The sequence below is a fragment of the Tamandua tetradactyla genome, chromosome 2 (assembly GCF_023851605.1).
Source record: "Tamandua tetradactyla isolate mTamTet1 chromosome 2, mTamTet1.pri, whole genome shotgun sequence".
Classification (NCBI taxonomy): Eukaryota; Metazoa; Chordata; class Mammalia; order Pilosa; family Myrmecophagidae; genus Tamandua; species Tamandua tetradactyla.
Genome location: NC_135328.1, coordinates 192,419,690 through 192,438,250, shown reverse-complemented (window position 1 = coordinate 192,438,250; position 18,561 = coordinate 192,419,690). Strand labels below are relative to the sequence as shown.

Sequence of the window (18,561 nt, the reverse complement as noted above, 5' to 3'; positions counted from 1 at the left end):
ATGCTCTTCTGCTCCTCCCCAACAGGGTCTGCTGCTGCGTCTGCCACCTAGTAGAAAGTCAAAGTTGCTTTAACCCCCTCTCAGGGAGGCTCAAGATGAAAGAAATCCTTTTACGCCTCCAATGACACTGTATTCCATGCCAGGCTTGTTAGGCAATCCCCTGGCCCTGCTATTCTTCAGCCAGAAATTAAGTTGATTGAAACACAGGGAAGAAGATGATGGAGGGAAGTGAATCTTGACGAGGCAGACAGAAGAAAGGGGGCAGGAAGAGACAAGTCAGAAGGAATGCCTATGCCAGCTTTAGCAATACAGCCAAGCTAAGCTAAAATGTAACACCCTCCCCTGCTGAGGATTCAAGAAAGACTTGGAGTCACTTCCCAGGTTCTGCCCACAGCTTCTGAGAAAGTCCTATCAGTCCCTTAGAAAAAGGTCTCAGGCCTTGAAGAGCACACCTATCTACCAGATGATACACTTCTCCTTTCCTTTTTCTCTCTGTCTCTCCCTCTTTTTAGCTACCATCTCTCATCCCCTGGCTTTACTATTAACTCTCTCTTCTTTTTTGGGATTGGCTGCGCCACAGTGTCTTGGGATTGACAAAAGTCTGCACTTTGATTCTCTCCCATTCTCCACTCACAACCCCTTAAAGCCTCTCCCAGCCACCAGGAACAAAGAAAAGTAAATGTCTTTCCCTCAGCCCTGAGATCCTCTGTCATCTTCTCATAAGTCCTGGAGACATTTCTCCTCCTTTTTTTTCCCTTTACCTGGACACCTTCCTGCTGCCTCTTCCCACCTCATGCCTTACACTGGGCCCTGGCAGAGCTTTGGCCTACTTCCTACTCTTACCTCAGCTGGATCTTTACCTTGGCTACAGAGCTGCTCCAGACCCTGAGGTCTTCCCCCAGGCAAGTAGCCTCTGGTCTGGATCTCCTCAGATTAGTGTAATCTCTAGAGCTGGTAGCTCTAGGGCAAAACCACCTCTGGGTTCTGTGAGAACAGTCTGGTTCTCCATGGGCTCTGGTGTCTCCCTGATACCCCATTTCATCCCAACACTTCAGTACAACCCCTCAAATTCTACTCCCTTTCAGTGTACTCTTCCCTCTGGAGGCCCTTTTTATATGAAATCAGTTCTCTTTACTCCCTGCCCTCCCCCAAACTATTTCTCCTTATTCCCTTATTTAAGCCTATTTTCTTTACATTCCTAAAAGTGACCTTCACAGCTAGCAGTAGTTGACATATTTCCTCATTAAAGGATGCCAATGAATGGAAATAGGAGGATCCCCAAGTGGTCCTGCTTGGGTGTAAAAAAGCAACTTGGGTCATTCCATTTGCTAGAGCAGAAACCCCAAATCCCTTTTGTCAAGGATTGTGACTGAGGCGTAGTAGGAGGGAACATCCTAATGTCAGCTGATGGAAATTAGAGCTAAAATACTCATGTATTAAAAAGGCCAGAGGAAGAGGCTGGAGGGAACTAAGATGGGTGCAAGAAACATGATTTTATTAAGTATGAGATGAAGATAACTGGGAGAGGGAAGATTCCAGAGTATCTGATGGTATCTTTTTTAGCTCCTCTCATTTCTTCTGTGGCTTTTCCTCCATTCCTTTCCTGGGCCTAGGGCCAAAGGAGGATGAGGTCACTTGTTTAATATATCCAAGCTGTAATAGCAAAATTAATAGAGTAAATAGAAAGACTAGTACTCAGCTGTTCTCTCTCTTTCCTGCTTGCATTATCTGGAAATTTCAAACAGAGATTGTAGTGATTAAGAACACAGGTTTGGGGTGAGAACAAGGTTCAAACTTTTTGTCTTTATCTGAATGATCTTGGAAAAGTTACTATCTTCACTAAGCCTCAGTTTTCTCAACTGTAGAACTGTGCCTAATAATAACTATTCTCGTAACCAGAGGAGGAGAAGATAAATATGCAAAATGCTTGGTACAGTGCTTGGCCCATAGTGGACGTCATTACATGGTAATGACAGCATTTTGGAACAGCGTTTAAATCAACTGGAAGGCTCATGGATGACACTTTGCAAACCACTGCTTTAGGAAACAAGGTAAAATGCTTATAAGACAAAAAAAAAAAAAAAAAGCCCCTAAGACAAAGGGATGTTTTTAGATTCCTTCTTGGTGCTCTCTCTTTAAGAAAACTTGTTAATTACCAGCAATGGTTATTTAGGTAGTGGGTTTGGGCTGTGGCTGAGTAGCTCCCAGTCATTTTTTGTTTGTTATTTCTACTTGTTTGCCCCCTATACTTTCATATACCTATCCTTCCAAAACTGCACTCTGGGATCTGAGTCATCAGGTAAGAAAGGAGCTTGTCTGATCTGCTAAGTATTTCTCCTCTTTCCAAAATTCCTTGATTGGACATATCTAATATAACTTCTTCTCCTCTAAATATGCACAGATACCCACTAGCCCACTCCTTTATACCCACTCTAGATTCAACAGTAAGGTTATTCCACCAGAACATGCCAACACCCCTTCCTGGCGAGCTTTGTGAATAATTAAGGAATACAATTCCTGGACCAGCTGGAATCTTACCTGCACAGTTTGCCTGTCGGGAATACCACTGTACACTGAAATCTGGGGCCCAGTTGGACGACCATTTCCACTAGTGCTGCTATTGTTGCACCCACTGCTGCTACTGACCCCACTGGTACTGCTGGCAACACTGGCACTGCTAGATGTTTGCGGAACAGGCAGCTCATTCTCCATGGCCTACAGGGTGGCACAGTCACGGTGTTCAGGTGGCAGAAGAGTAGTCAGATGCTGGGAGGGGAGAGGCAGAAGTGAAATGTTAAACAAACACTTACTTGATAAACAATTTTCTTACTTGAGAATGTACATACATACTTCAACTTTCCAAACAGCCTATGGTGGGGCCAATTCAGAACTGAGGTCACTAGACACATCTACCAGCAGAAGGACAGGGCCAGGCTTGGTTCCCCAGCAGAGATTTGAAATCAGGTCTGCCTGATTCTAAAGTCTATATTCTATTTATTCTGCTAGAGGAGGTAGATTTCATCTAATGCTCTTTCTAACAGTGATTTTAGATCATTTTACCCCATCAATCTCTTCATCTTTGGGACGGGGTCACTGTACAGAGAATTTATGTTATTTGCCACATTTATACAGCCAGCTAATGAAAGAAATGGGATTAAAAGCCTAGTGAGAGCAGAATGAAAAAAAAAAAAGAGGCAAATGAGGCAAAGTAAACAAGAGTTCATTTTGTTTTGCTTTATTTTTCAAAGCCAAAAGACCATTAAGTGAATGTTTGAAGTCTCTGCTTTCTTTATTAAGTACTTACTGAGAACTTTCTTAATCTCAAACTGAGCAGGGCACTGCATTGAGCAATGTGGTTAAAAGCACAGGTTTCAGAATTGGAAAGACATGGGTTTAACATTTGACTCTTCCACTTACTAGCTGGGAAACCTTGTCATGCCACAACTTCTTTAAACTTATTTCTTAATCTGTAAAATGTGACACTATATGGATTGTTGTGAAACTCAAGGAAAACAATGATGCAAAGTATTCAGCAGAATGTCAAGCATACACTGAGTGCTCCGTCAGTGTTGGCTGTTGTGGCAGTTATTAATATTGTCCCCAGCCTGGTTCCCACTGTTCTATTTCAATAGATCAATCAATCTTCTTTCAAGATGGAATTGAAAGAGCCTCTTGGAACCATTTATCCCATTCAGGAAAGAGTTCCAGAAATACCTTCAGGGATCATTCTATGATCCAAGTGCAGACCTGGAAATCGCACGTTCCCTTGAGGCAATGAGTTTGCAAGTGGAGAGCAACTGGGAAGGAAGGTGAGGTGGGAGTAGCACAAACCAAATCTGAGTTCAATTTCCTCTCTTTTCTTCTTTCATGCTATTCTTAAAATCCTCATTTTTCTATATACGAGCTTAACCTTCTAACCCATTACTTCCTACATCTAAAAATTCCATTTTTTTCTCACACATCATACACATCCAATGCTCTGCTTATAGATTATATCAATTCAATAATGGAATAAAATAATATGATTTTTCACATTAATTAAAGCATTGATTAATGCAAAGAATCAAAATTATCATTAACGTCATGTTGTCATCGCCCTAATGCTGCTCCATTTGGGAGCTGTCAAATGTTCCTCAGGCTGCCTTCTTCAGACTGGGTGGATTTGAAAAAGGTGTGAGTAAAGACAAAAAGTCAAGAACTTTGGGAGCAAGGAAACTTGGGTCACTTGCAGCTGAGTTGCCGTTTGGAAGTCTTTGGCTTCCAAGGCAGTGAAACAGCCTGCAAACGGTGCTCATTACCTGGGTTCTTAAGCAGGTTTGCCCCTAATGTATACATGCCTGCTTCTACAGGCACAGGGTAAGGCCCTTGTCCAGGAATTCCTTTGTCCTGTACTACACTCAGTTCTGGGCCTCATTGTGGCTACTCACTTGTTAAGGATGCTCATGATGATAATGGTGCTGCAAGAATCAAGGAAACAGCAAAGTCAACAAGTAATTCCTGTGCCCTTCCCTGATGAAATGAAACTCATGTTCTAGGGAGGGAAGGATAAGCTAGGTAGAAAACGGTAGAAGCCACAATTCTTGACTTTGTAGAAACTGACAAACTAGCTGTAGAGATAAGGTTCAATTAAAATTTTAAGGATTACTAGGCAAAAAATCAGTAAATGAGAGAGGTTCAAACAAAGAATTCTCCATAGAATTCCAAGGTCTTCTTTTAGTCAAATGTCTGCTTTCCTATCCCAAATGTTGACCAGCATTGGCTTTTAGTTCTTGCTTTTCATTTCACCTTAGGAAATCTCAACTGAAGTACTTAGAAATATAAAAAATAAAATGGGAAAACAGGATAGCAGCTACAGCAAATTAAGAAGATACAATAAACTACATCCTGAATGATCAAGCCTCAGTTCAATTTTTTTTCTTTTGCAGCAGCTGGGGCAGAGAAATAAAATAAGATAAAATTCTAGAGAGGATGGTATTCTTTACAGAAAAATTGCATACATAAGGATAGCAACTGCTGTCTATTGCATGCTAGGGAGAGAAACTTACCTTACCACGGTACACAGGCACAAAGCATTTCCTGAACTCACTTGGTGCCTCCCTCCTTTCTTCTACCAAGCTTGCCTTTCTCGTTCTCTCTTCACTCTCTCATTCTTGGTTTCATCCCCTTTGCTTTGCTTTTTCTATCTCACTAGTTTTTGCCTTTCCCCTCCCTTCTGGCTCTCTCACTTTTGTTACTGCCCCTCTTACCTAGTCTGTCTCACACCTGTGCTCATGCTCACTGCCCTTTCACCACTGATAAGTTGCAGTTGGCTTCCTTACTTGCCACATCCTCTTGTGCACTCACACATTCACCTCTATTATTCTTTTGGTGTTCTGACCTGCTAGTTCTAGGTTTACTCTAATGAGCTAGCTTTCTCCCTCATTCTTTTTTTTTTTTTAAGTTGTATTAATAAAACCAATCAACATACAACATGAACATTCTTAACATATGAGCATTCCATACTTGGTGTGTAATCAATGGCTCACAATATCATCACATAGTTGTATATTCATCACCATGATTATTTCTCAGAAGATTTACATCACTGCAGAAAAAGAAATAAAAAGAAAAAAGAAAAAACTCATACATACCATACCCCTTACCCGGCCCTCTCATTGACCACTAGTGTTTCCCTCTATCCAAACATTTGTTCCCCCTATTATTTATTTATTTTTAATCCATATTTTTTACTCATCTGTCCATACTGGAGATAAAAGGAGCCTCAGAACAAGGTTTTCACAATCACATAGCTACTTTGCGAAAGCTATATCATTATACAATCATCTTCAAGAAACATGGCTACTGGAACACAGCTCCACAGTTTCAGGCACTTCCCTCTAGCCTCTCTAATACACCTTAAACTAAAAGTCTCCCTCATTCTTGACCTCTTTGACTCTCTCTAGCACTGGCTCTCTCCCTACACTCTCTTCCAGCCCTACTTGCCCTTGACCAACTTCACTCTGTCTCACTAGCTCCCTGGACTCATATGCTCTAGTTCACTCCCCTCTCACCTGTGCCGCCTCCTGCCTGAGGATCTCTCTCCCCCAGGCCCGACTCAGTAAGTCCTCTTTCATTTACATGCACAAGTGTACGCACGCGCTCTCTCTCTCTCTCTCTCTCTCTCTCTCTCTCACACACACACACACAGTCTCGCTCTCTCTCCCCACCTCTCCCTTTCTCTAGATGGCCTGTGCTCCCTCTGTCCCTTTCTCCTTTGCACCCTCTTTTCTAGCTCATGCTTTTGATAGCTAGAGTTCTGACTCCTCAACTGTGCTTACTTTCACTTTCTTTGTGCTCTCCGGTTGGCTGTCTTTCAAACCCACATAGAGAGGAGGAAAAGACAGACTCTGCCTAGGGGGTTAGGGAACACTTCAAAGAAGGAGTAACATTTGAGGAGACTGAACCCATACTTCCTCTGCCTTCACAGAATAAAACAGTCCTGTTCCACCTTCCACTGCTTGTTAAGCACTTCTAGAACTTTTCACAATCAACAAGTTCCCAGTTTCCCTACAATCTGGATATCTACTGGGCATGTACTATATGCAAGATATTTTTGCTAGGTACTAGAAATAGGAGAGAGGTAGAATACATGAATCCTGACTTTAAGGTTCTTAACTTTTGGGAGTATTTAAAATGTTAAAAACAAAGTCCTGTATTTCAGAAAAAATGCACAGGCATATGCAAAGTGTGCTTACAATTTTAGACCTTAATGGAACCTTTGAAGCTTGTCCATTAACTCCAAAGTAAGAAGCTCTGTTTCTTAGCTAGGCAGGGATTCGGCATGAAGTACAAATTTAAAGATGAAAATAATATTACCTATCATATGCTGACTTCCACTTGAGTGGAAGACAACATTTTCTAGAGTTCAGAAGAATGAGATGTTAAGGAATGTGTACAATGTGACAGATGGAAGGTGGAAGAGGGTTTGCTTCAGGCTTTATGAATGTCAAGACTTAACACTACTGCTAAATAACAGTTACTGCCATAAAATGAACAGATCCCCAACCTTTTTCTCTAGGCATTTCCTGGTGGCTCGATTTTCTTTGGAGAGGTAATGTGCTAAAGGGAAAAGGGCATGGATTTAAGAGTCAGCTAACTCTAGCTTTGGGAATACCAGCCCTACTGTTAGTAATTGTATGTCCCTGGGCAACAGTTTCCTAATCTGCAAAATGGAATAATACCTAACCTGGGGTGGTGGAGATGGCGTATATGTATGAATATTAATCTCTTAGCCTCATCCCCCTTTCCTAACCTTATATTTTACTATGTGAGACCACAGCTTTGGTCTGGTGATCTGTTTTCTGTTTTCCAGATACAACATGCTCATGCCTACCTCTGTTCTTTAATTTTAATGAAGTCCAATTTATATTTTCTTTTGATTGCTTGTGCTTTAGGTGTCATATCTAAGAAACTATTGGCTGAGCCAAGGTCATGAAGATTCATACCTATGTATTTTTCAAAGGGTTTTATAATTTTAGGTCTTACATTTAGATCTTTGATTAATTTTGAGTTAATTTTGAGATTTATTTGGGTTAAATATTGTATGTGGTATGGGGAATGCATGTGGATATCCAGTTGTTCCCGCACCATGTGTTGAATTACCTCTGTTCTTGGGCCAACACGATTCCCCCCATCAACTTTCTCAACATGGTGTATGGCACTGCTTGCCTCCCTGGCCTCATTTCCCACCATTTTCCCATGCTATACTCTTACTGGGCTCAGCATTATTCCAAATGACTGTAAGTTTTTGGACACTTTGCCATTTCCATATTTGTGGTTTTACTCATGCTGTTCCCTTCACCTAAAATGCCTTCCATCCGTTATTTTCACTTGGGCAACATCTTTTCTTTTTTTTAATACATTTTATTGACATACACGCACACACCAGTAAGAGTAGAGACAGGGAGGGCTGTGAGTTGGCTTGCCATGTTGGCTGAGAGAGAGATAGGCCACATCTGAGCAACATAAGAGGTTCTCTGGGGTTGACTGTTAGGCCTATCCTTTGTGGGGATAAGTTTCATATGAACAAACTTTAAGATTGAGAGCTCGGTTTATTGATTTGGTTGTCCCCAGTGCTTGTGAGAATATCAGGAATTCTCTGAATGAGGAAGTTGAATTTTCCCCCTTTTTCACCACTCCCCCAAGGAGACTTTGCAAATACTTCTTTATTCATTGTTCAAATCACTCTGGGACTTATCAGGGCATCACACTGGACAAATCTACAAAATCTCATGCCCTATTCAGGGTTCCATGTACTTACGGTATTCAATTAACCTGTCCATATAGGTTATATTAGGAAATGCAGTAGTCAAAATAAAAAAATTTGTACCAAATAAACATTTTTTGCTTTAGTCTCACATGTAAGTTAAAGTTTTTTTTTATTAATCCAAAAAAAGAAAAGAAATTAACACAACATTTAGAAATCATTCCATTCTACACATGCACTCAGTAATTCTTAGTATCATCACATAGATGTATGATCATCATTTCTTAGTACATTTGCATCGATTTAGGAAAAGAACTAGCAAAACAGCAGAAAAGATATAGAATGTTAATACAGAGAAGAGAATTAAAATAATAATACTAATAAAAATATATATAAATAAAAAAAGGAAAAAGAAAAAAACAAAAACAAAAGATGCAAACAAACAAACAAACAAAAAAACTATATTTCAGGTGCAGCTTCATTCAGTGTTCCAACATAGTTATATTACACTTAGGTATTATTGTGCTGTCCATTTTTGAGTTTTTGTATCTAGTCCTGTTGTACAGTCTGTATCCCTTCAGCTCCAGTTACCCATTATCTTACCCTGTTTCTAACTCCTGCTGGTCTCTGTTACCAATGATATATTCCAAGCTGATTCTCGAATGTCGGTTCACATCAGTGGGACCATACAGTATTTGCAATTGTAGATAATGCTGCTATAAACACTGGTGTGCAAATGTCCATCTGTGTCTTTGCCCTTAAGTCCTTTGAGTAGATACCTAGCAGTGGTATTGCTGGGTCGTAATCCATTCTGCCAGTCTATGTCTTTTGATTGGGAAATTCAGTCCATTAACTTTTAGTGTTATTACTGTTTGGATAATATTTTCCTCTACCATTTTGGCTTTTGTATTATATATATCATATCTGATTTTCCTTCTTTCTGCACTTTACTCCATACCTCTCTCTTCTGTCTTTTCGTATCTGACTCTAGTGCTCCCCTTAGTATTTCTTGCAGAGCTAGTCTCTTGGTCACAAATTCTCTCCGTGACTTTTTGTCTATAAATGTTTTAATTTCTCCTTCATTTTTGAAGGACAATTTTGCTGGATATAGAAGTCTTGGTTGGCAGTTTTTCTCTTTTAGTAAATTAAATATATCATTCCACTGTCTTCAAGCTTCCATGGTTTCTGCTGAGAAATCTACACATAGTCTTATTGGGTTTCCCTTGTATGTGACAGATTGTTTTTCTCTTGCTGCTTTCAAGATACTCTCTTTCTCTTTGACATCTGACATTCTAACTAGTAAGTGTCTTGGAGAACGCCTATTTGGGTCTATTCTCTTTGGGGTGCGCTGCACTTCTTGGATCTGTAAATTTAGGTCTTTCATAAGAGTTGGGAAATTTTCAGTGATAATTTCTTCCATTAGTTTTTCTCCTCCTTTTCCCTTCTCTTCTCCTTCTGGGACACCCACAACACATATATTTGTGCGGTTCATATTGTCCTTGAGTTCCCTGATACCCTGTTCGAATTTTTCCATTCTTTTCCCTATAGTTTCTGTTTCTTTTTGGAATTCAGATGTTCCATCCTCCAATTCACTAATTGTAGCTTCTGTCTAGATCTACCATTGTAGGTATCCATTGTTTTTCCCATTTTTTCTTCTTTGTCCTTCACTCCCATAAGTTCTGTGATTTGTTTTTTCAGATTTTCTATTTCTTCTTTTTGTTCAGCCCATGTCTTCTTCATGTCCTCCCTCAATTTATTGATTTGGTTTTTGAAGAGTTTTTCCATTTCTGTTCGTATATTCAGCATTAATTGTCTCAGCTCCTGTATCTCATTTGAACTATTGGTTTGTTCCTTTGACTGGGCCATATCTTCAATTTTCCGAGCGTCATCCATTATTTTCTGCTGGTGTCTGGGCATTTGATCAGATTTCCCTGGGTGTGGGACCCGGCTGGTTGAAAGGTTTTTCTGTGAAATCTCTGGGCTCTGTTTTTCTTTTCTTGCCCAGTAGGTGGCGCTCATGGTGCTCATCTGTCTGCGGGTCCCACCAGTAAAAGATGCTGTGGCTCCTTTAACTTGCCAATCCGAATCTCGCAGTCGGCCCGGGAAACCGCGTGTGGAGGGGGGGGTCGCCGGCCGCCGCGGCTTGGGGGAGTGCCGGTCCAAATTGCCCAGCTGGCCCGAGACGCCAAGCGTGGCGGGAGGGCCCCGCTATCCAACGTTCCCAGTCAGACCGGGGAGCCACGTGCGTGGAGGGGACCCCAGTTGCCAGCCGCCCTGGCCGGGAAAACGCGCGCCCCTCGGGTATCTCACCGCAGTGGATTCTCCCTGCCCGTTCAGCCGTTCCAGAATGGGGTACACTGTCTTTTTGGTCTCTGTCGTGGCTCCGGGAGCTGTTTCGTATTGTTTCTGTTTCTTTAGTTGTGTTCTGGAGGAGGAACTAAGACCCGCGCGTCTTACTAAGCCGCCATCTTCTCCGGAAGTCTGGGTGGGACTTAAGTTAAAGTTTTAAAATATTAATTACCATCTATTTTCAACACCCTGCATAATTGACATTCCTTTGTTCTTCCTCATGCAAAACATTTTTAAATTTGTACATTTAGTCACTATCATTATACGCTCTAGCCATTCCTAGATTATACCATCTCAGACTTTATTATCTATCTTTACTTCTGATTTCATTTGTGCCCCCAGGCCTCCTCCCTCTATCATTCTCATATTCAACTTCATTCAGTGTTCTAACATTATTGTATTACAGTTAGTTAGCATTGTGCTATCCATGTCTGAATTTTTACAATCAGTCCCATTGCACAATCTGTACCCCTTCAGTTCCAATTATCCAATATCTATCCTATTTCTATCTCCTGATGACCTCTGTTCTTAACTGAAATTATCCAAGTTCATTCATTAATGTTAGTTCATATTGGTGAGACCATACAGTATTTGTCCTTTTGTTTCTGGCTAATCTCACTCAGCATAATTCCCTTAAGGTTCATCCATGTTGTTACATACTTCATAACTTTATTCTGTCTTACAGCTGCATGATATTCCATCATATGTATATACCACAGCTTGCTTAGCCACTTGTCTGTTGATGGACATTTGGGCCGTTTCCATCTCTTGGCAATTGTAAATAATTCCGCTAAAAACATTGGTGTGCAAATGTCCGTTTGTGTCCTTGCCCACTGAGTAGATACCTAGCAATGGTATTGCCAGATCATATGACAATTCTATACTCAACTTCCTGAGGAACTGCCTAAAACTGCCTTCCACAATGGTTGTACCAGTTTACATTCCCACCAACAGTGGGTAAGTGTTCCTCTTTCTCCACATCCTCTCCAGCACTTGTCATTTTCTGTTTTATTGATAATGGCCTTTCTGGTGGATGTGAGATGATACCTTATTGTGATTTTGATTTGCATTTCCCTAATAGCCAGGGAAGTTGAGCATATTTTCATGTGCCTTTTGGCCATTTGTATTTCCTCTTCTGAGAAGTGACTGTCCAAGTCTTTTGACCATTTTGTAATTGGGTTGTCTATCTGTTGTTGAGTTGAACAATCTCTTAATATATTCTGGATACTAGACCCTTATTTGATATATGGCTTCCAAATATTTTCTCCCATTGTGTAGGCTGTCTTTTTACTTTCTTGACAAAGTTCTTTGATGCACAAAAGTGTTTAATTTTGAAGAGTTCTCATTTATCTATTTCTTTCTTCAATGCTTGTGCTTCGGGTTTAAGACCTAGAAAACCACCACCTATTACAAGTTTTATAAGATATTTCCCTACATTTTCTTCTAATAGTTTTATGGTCTTAGATCTAATGTTTATGTCTTTGATCCATTTTGAGTTAATTTTTGTCTAGGGTATGAGATATGGATCCTCTTTCATTTTTTTTGCATGTGGATATCCAGTTCTCCAAGCACCATTTATTGAAGAGACTGTTCTGTCCCACGTGAGTTGGCTTGACTGTCTTATCAAAGATCAATTGTCCATAGATGACAGGGTCTATATCTGAACACTCCATTTGATTCCATTGGTCAGTATATCTATCTTTATGCCAGTACCATGCTGTTTTGAACACTGTAGCTTTGTGTTACACCTTAAAGTCAGGTAGTGTGAGACCTCCAACTTCATTTTTCTTTCTCAGGATATTTTTAGCTATTTGGGGCATCCTGCCCTTCCAGAAAAATTTGGTTATTGGTTTTTCTATTTCTGAAAAGTAAGTTTTTGGGATTTTAATTGGTATTGCATTGAACCTATAAATCAATTTAGGTAGAATTATTAGCTCTAATAGTTTTGTTGTGGATTTTTCGGGTTTTTTGACATATAGTATCATATCATCTGCAAACAGTGAGAGTTTTACTCCTTCCTTTCCAATTTTGATGCCTTGTATTTCTTTTTCTTGTCTAATTGCCCTGGCTAGAACTTCCAACACAATGTTGAATAACAATGGTGACAGTGGACATCCTTGTCTTGTTCCTGATCTTAGAGGGAAAACTTTCAGCTTTTCCCCATTGAGGATGATGTTAGCTGTGGGTTTTTCATATATTCCCTTTATCATGTTGAGGAAGTTCCCCTCTATTCCTATCCTCTGAAGTGTTTTCAACAAGAAAGGATGTTGAATTTTGTCTAATGCCTTTTCTGCATCAATTGAGATGATCATGTGGTTTTCTGCTTTGATTTGTTGATATGGTGTAGTACATTAATTGATTCATCATTGCATACCTGGGATGAATCCTGCTTGGTCATGGTGTATAATTCTTTTAATGTGCTGCTGGATTCGATTTGCAAGAATTTTGTTGAGGATTTTTGCATCTATATTCATTAGAGAGATTGGTCTCTAATTTTCTTTTCTTGTAGTATCTTTGTTTGGCTTTGGTATGAAGGTGATGTTGGTTTCATAGAATAAGTTAGGTAACCTTCCCTCCTCTTCAATTTTTTTGAGAGTTTGAGCAAGATTGGTACTAATCTTTCTTGAATGTTTGGTAGAATTCACATGTGAAACCATCTGGTCATTTTGGAATACTCTGGTTAGGTGCATAAATATTTATGATTGTTATGTCTTCTTGTTGAATTGTTCCTTTTATTAGCACATGGTGTCCTTCTTTGTCTCTTTTAACTGTTTTACATTTGAAGTCTAATTTGTTGGGTATTAGTATGGCTACTCCTGTTGTTTTCTGATTGTTCTTGCATGAAATACCTTTTCCCAACCTTTCACTTTCAGCCTATGTTTGTCCTTGGGTCTATAATGTGTCACCTATAGACAGCATATAGATGGGTCCTATTTTTTAATCCATTCTTCCAGTCTATGTCTTTTGATTGTGGAGTTTAATCCATTAACATTTAGTGTTATTACTGTAAGAAAGTTATTACTTTCTTCTACCATTTTGCCTTTTGGGTTTTGTATGTCATATCTAATTTTTCCTCTTTTTACCTTTAATGATAGTCTTCATTTCTACACTGTGATCTACACCTCTCTCTGCCTATCTGTCTCTAGTGCTTCCTTTAATATTTTTTTCGAGACGGTCTCTTGATCACAAATTCTCTCCGTGATTTTTTTGTCTGAAAATGTTTTAATTTCCCCCTCATTTTTGAAGAACAGTTTTGCTGGATATAGAATTCTTGCTGGCAGTTTTTCTCTTTTAGAATCTTAAATATATCATCCCACCATCTTCTTGCCTCCATGGTTTCTGCTGAGAAATCTACACACAGTCTTATTGGACTTCCCTTGTATGTGATGGATTGTTTTTCTCTTGTTACTTTCAAAATTCTCTCTTTCTCTTTGACATCTGATATCTGATTAGTAAGTGTCTTGGAGTATGTCTATTTGGATCTATTCTGTTTGGAGTATGCTGTACTTCTTGGATCTGTAATTTTAAGTCTTTCATAAGAGTTGGGATGTTTTCAGTGATAATTTCCTCCATTAGTTTTTCTCCTCCTTTTCCCCTCTCTGCTCCTTCTGGGACACTCACAACATGTATATTCATGTGCTTCATTTTATCATTCAGTTCTCTGAGTCCCTGATCATATTTTTCCATTCTACCCCCTAAATTTTCTTTTGCTTGCTTGTCCTCCAGTTCACTGATCCTATCTTTTGCCTCTTGAAATCTGACATTGTAGGTTTCCATTGTTTTTTTCATCTCTTCTACTGTGCCTTTTGTTCCCATAAGTTCTGTGATTTGTTTTTTCAGACTTTCGATTTCTTCTTTTCAGTTCTTATTTTCTTGTTTCTTGCCCCACCTGTACAATGCCTTTTTTTCTTTTTTACCTTAGGAGGGTCTACTTAGGTATTATAGACTCTGGTCAGATTTTCTCAAACCAGACTGGCCACCTCCCAGGAGGAAACAGTTACCTGCACCAGTTTTCCCTGAGAGTGAGACTCAGCAGGTTGACAGACTTTCCTATGAAGCCCCTAGACTCTGTGTCTTTCCTATCCTGCCCAGTATGTGGCACTTGTCTGCCTGCAGGTCCTACCAGCATAAAGTGATGCAGTACCTTTAACTTCAGCAGACTCTCCTTGCTGGGGATGTGGTTGAGACAGAGGAAAGGCTGTAGTCTGGCTTTAATCGTTTCAGTTTTCCAGTCCCTGAGGTCTGAATTCCTTGAGGGAGGGATTCCACCTGATCTGGGCCCCGCCCCTCTCCTGGGGAAGGCACAGCCTTCAGGAAATTACCTCCTTTCACCTGACCAGCCTCTTTGTCTCTCAGACAAGCTTAATTCCTCCTTTACCTGGGGCAGTTGGAGCCTGAGAGCAGTTTTAAGGGTTAGAAACAAACAAACAAAATCCTTTTCAGAGCAGGACCCCCATTCTTTGGGTCTGCTAATCAAGGGTTTAAGTTGGTATGTTGCTCCTATGTATCTCCAGGTCCTATGTGCCCCCTCTTTTTTTTTTTAGGGTCCAGATCCTTTCAAGTATTTTGTGGTGTCCATTCCTTAAAACCTCTGTTTTTTTTTTCTTTTTTTTCTTTCCTGTCAGCCCAGTCTCCTCTGCGCTGGGGCAAAAACTAGTAATTTTAGTTTTTATTTGAGGTTTAGCTGAGCTGGGGGCCTATTTTCAGTAGTCAGAATTTGTTAATTAATTACATAATTGGAGCTTGGTTGAGCTCAGCCCCTTGCTGCTAGTAAAGTCTCTTTCCTTTCCCCTCTGGGAACCAGTCTGTGTGGGTATATGGGTGAGGGCTCAGGCCTCCATGGCTTGGGGGACTCACGATTCTGGTTGGGATCACAGCTGATCCACCTTGTCCAGACTGGTGTACGCTGTGTGTCCAGTCACTGATGTGACTCCAACAGTTATTCTCTACTGTTCCTGGCTATTTACTAGCTGCTCTGGAGGACGAACTAAATTCCACACTTCACTAAGCTGTCATCTTGCACCATTATCTTGGCCAACATCTTTGACTGTGTCAAAACAACCTAAGTCTCTTCTGCGAAACATTGCTGAATGTCTCTTCCTTTAACTCTTTCCTCAATTCCTTCATATTAGGCCCTAATTTCTTTCTTTAAGCCATCCAATTGGATGGCTGCTTCCACAACACATTACGCTTACCTCTTTCTTAGCACTTATAATGTAGTACTACAAGAAAATGATTTGCTTATGTTTCTATCTTTCCTACTGGACTCTGAACTCTTTGAGAATCAGGAATATTCTCTTGAATATCCTGATGATTCATCCCATAAATGTTAATTGGGCAAAACTATTTGGAATATACCATCCTCTTCCTAGCATCTGAAAGCTCAGCTTAATTTCTACTCATCTAAAGAATTCTTCCCAACTACTTTAACATGAACTCCCCTGTTATTTTACAAATAACAAATATACCCATGTTATTTCAGAATCTTCCATATCAATAGTGTTTATACTATTAATAGTGAATATTTATTGAGCACCTTAATATATACTCATGACCTCCCTTATGGGGTAGGTATTATTATCCCAATTTTGTAAATAAGGAATATATCTAGGAAACTAAGGTCGGTTATCAAAGACTGAGATACAAAACTAGGTCTGACTTCAAAAGCCAGTGCTTTTCCCACAACACCATGTGAGACTTCACCTATAAATAAATCTTGAGCCATTATTTCAACCATATTGGGCAAAGTCCACACCAGAGCATACTGGATTTTCAGAGGTAGAAAGGAACTGAGATCACTGAATTTAATCTCCTAATCATTAATTAACATCTATTAAATACCTTATACTTACACAATAATCTTTCTGTCTATATATACTATATGAATAAAATATAAAGGATAATATGCACGTGTACCCACCAACAAGTTTAAGAAATGGGACATTACCATAACCCCCCTTTTTCCTTTTGTAAAAACTGAGGCCCAGTATGCTGCTTTGAGACTGTTGTGTACCCTAGAAAAGCTGTGTTCTTTAACACTGACTCAGTATTGCTGGATGGGATCTTTTGATTAAGTTGTTTCCATGGAGACATAACTGTGGGAGGGGCCTTCTGATTAGGTGGTTTCCATGGAGATGTGTCTTCACCCACTTAAAGTGGGGTTGCTTACCGGAGTCCTATGAGAGGTAACCATTTTGGAAAGAGCAAGGCTATGCCCACACACCCAGGGACCTCTGCAGATGCAGAAATGCCCTCGGGGGAACCTCATGAAACAAGATGCTGGGAGAGAAAGCTAGGAGACATTGCCATGTGCCTTCCCAGCTAACAGAGGTATTCCGGATCCTTCAGCCTTTCCTGATTCAAGGTATCTTTCTCTGGATGACTCAGTTGACATTTTAATGGCCTTAGTACTGTAAACTTGCAACTTAATAAATTCTCTTTTTAAAAGCTGTTGCATTTCTGGTATATTGCATTCTGGCAGCATCAGCAAACCTAAACACCCAGTTTTTGGGAAAGTGATTTGCCCAACATGATATGGCTCCTTAGAATCTCAATGGACCCAGAAGATACTCTCTGCAAACCTACTAGCCTCATGTTGGTGGGGTCTTACTCAACCAGAAAGTTGGAATTTGCCCTGAAGAGAAATCAGAAGCAAGGGTCCTGTTCAGTTGTCACTTTCTCACTGGTCTTCTAGTGGAAGGGAACTTGAGTTAGCAAGAAACAGAATCAGGGAGAATGAACCAATATAGTAGCTTCAAGACTTTTTCTTCTACCTGAAAGTTCCAAGCTTTCAGGCAGATTTCCTCCTCTTACCTTCCTTCTGTCTTAAAGCTCTGGTCTGTTGGGAAGTAAGAACGGTTTTTGAAGTATCAGTGAGGGCTAACTGAAGTGTCTAAATCCTTTAAACTTTCACAGTATCTAGGTTTTAAGATTTTATCCAGCCCCATTCAACTTCCTTTTAATTCTTACTCTTACTTTTCTCTCCTCTTTCTTCTAATTAGTTCCTTCTTTCTTCCCCAAGGCCAAACATCCCTGTGAATGCACACTATGAACCACAGACAAGTCTGATTAACAGGTAATAGCCAGAACTGGAAGTCTTCTTTTCTTTGGGTTCCAACTCACTGTGTGGTTTGTGTGAAGCTCTAAAGGGTTTACTGCTTCAGTCAATTATCCCTCACAACCACAAGGGACCACTTTGAATGATGTGCTGACTATAACTGGCTTGGATAGCGATCTTATTACAGGTCTCTGCTGCCCACAGGGCCTGAGACCAGCAGCTGGAGAAATGTTGATTATTCTGCTCTCCCAGGAGCCGCCAAGTCTAGGAAACACGAGGCTTTTGTCCCCAGGGTCAGGGAAATCCATTTGCTGCGGATTACAGCTGTGACTGAGATTCCAGGGAAGCAGAGGGGAAAGATACTGAAAACAGAGCTTTCCAAATCTGGCCTAAAGCCCTGGGGATAGAGTCGGGTGGAGTTTTCCTAATGGAATCAGAGATTAACAGGAAATGAGAGGTCTAGTCAGCCCCGCAAAGGCTGCTGGTATTATCATTCCTGTAGAAGTTTGTGTTTCTAGAGTTAAAAAGCAGGATAAAGGTGCTCCTTCGCTAGGGCTTTTCTTCTCCTCTTTGGTTATTTTTCTGTCTGAGGCATGAGGAAATAATAGCAAAGGGGTTTAGACTCTCTTGATTTAGGGGACTTAGGTGAGACTGCTTTACACATCTGAATTGCTAGATTAATATAAGTATCTGATTTGTACCAGTCTAAATATGCCTCTGGTAGCAGTCTGAGGCTACTGATACATTTGAAGTGGTCCAAATGGATACAGTTCAAACCTTCTCAAAAAGTTTCCTCCCTTTCCTCAATTCTCTGCCTGTTGCCACCTTTAGTGTCTCTAGAAACCTAAAATAAATAAATGAAAGCCAATAAAAGCAGACTGATGGATGAAAAGTTAAAGCTGATCATACA

At 40.2% G+C, this 18,561-nt stretch overlaps 1 protein-coding gene across 4 annotated transcripts in view; it reads right to left on the bottom strand.

Annotated features, from left to right (window-relative positions):
- Nucleotides 1–18,561, bottom strand: part of PHC2 (polyhomeotic homolog 2) — a 146,306-nt gene that overhangs the window by 54,236 nt on the left and 73,509 nt on the right. For all 4 annotated transcript variants that reach the window (XM_077150404.1, XM_077150403.1, XM_077150401.1 and 1 more), the window contains one exon: nt 2,539–2,766. In XM_077150404.1, coding sequence (XP_077006519.1) covers nt 2,539–2,712 — 174 coding nt within the window. In that variant the 5' untranslated portion in view covers nt 2,713–2,766. The remainder of the gene's footprint in view (nt 1–2,538; nt 2,767–18,561) is intronic.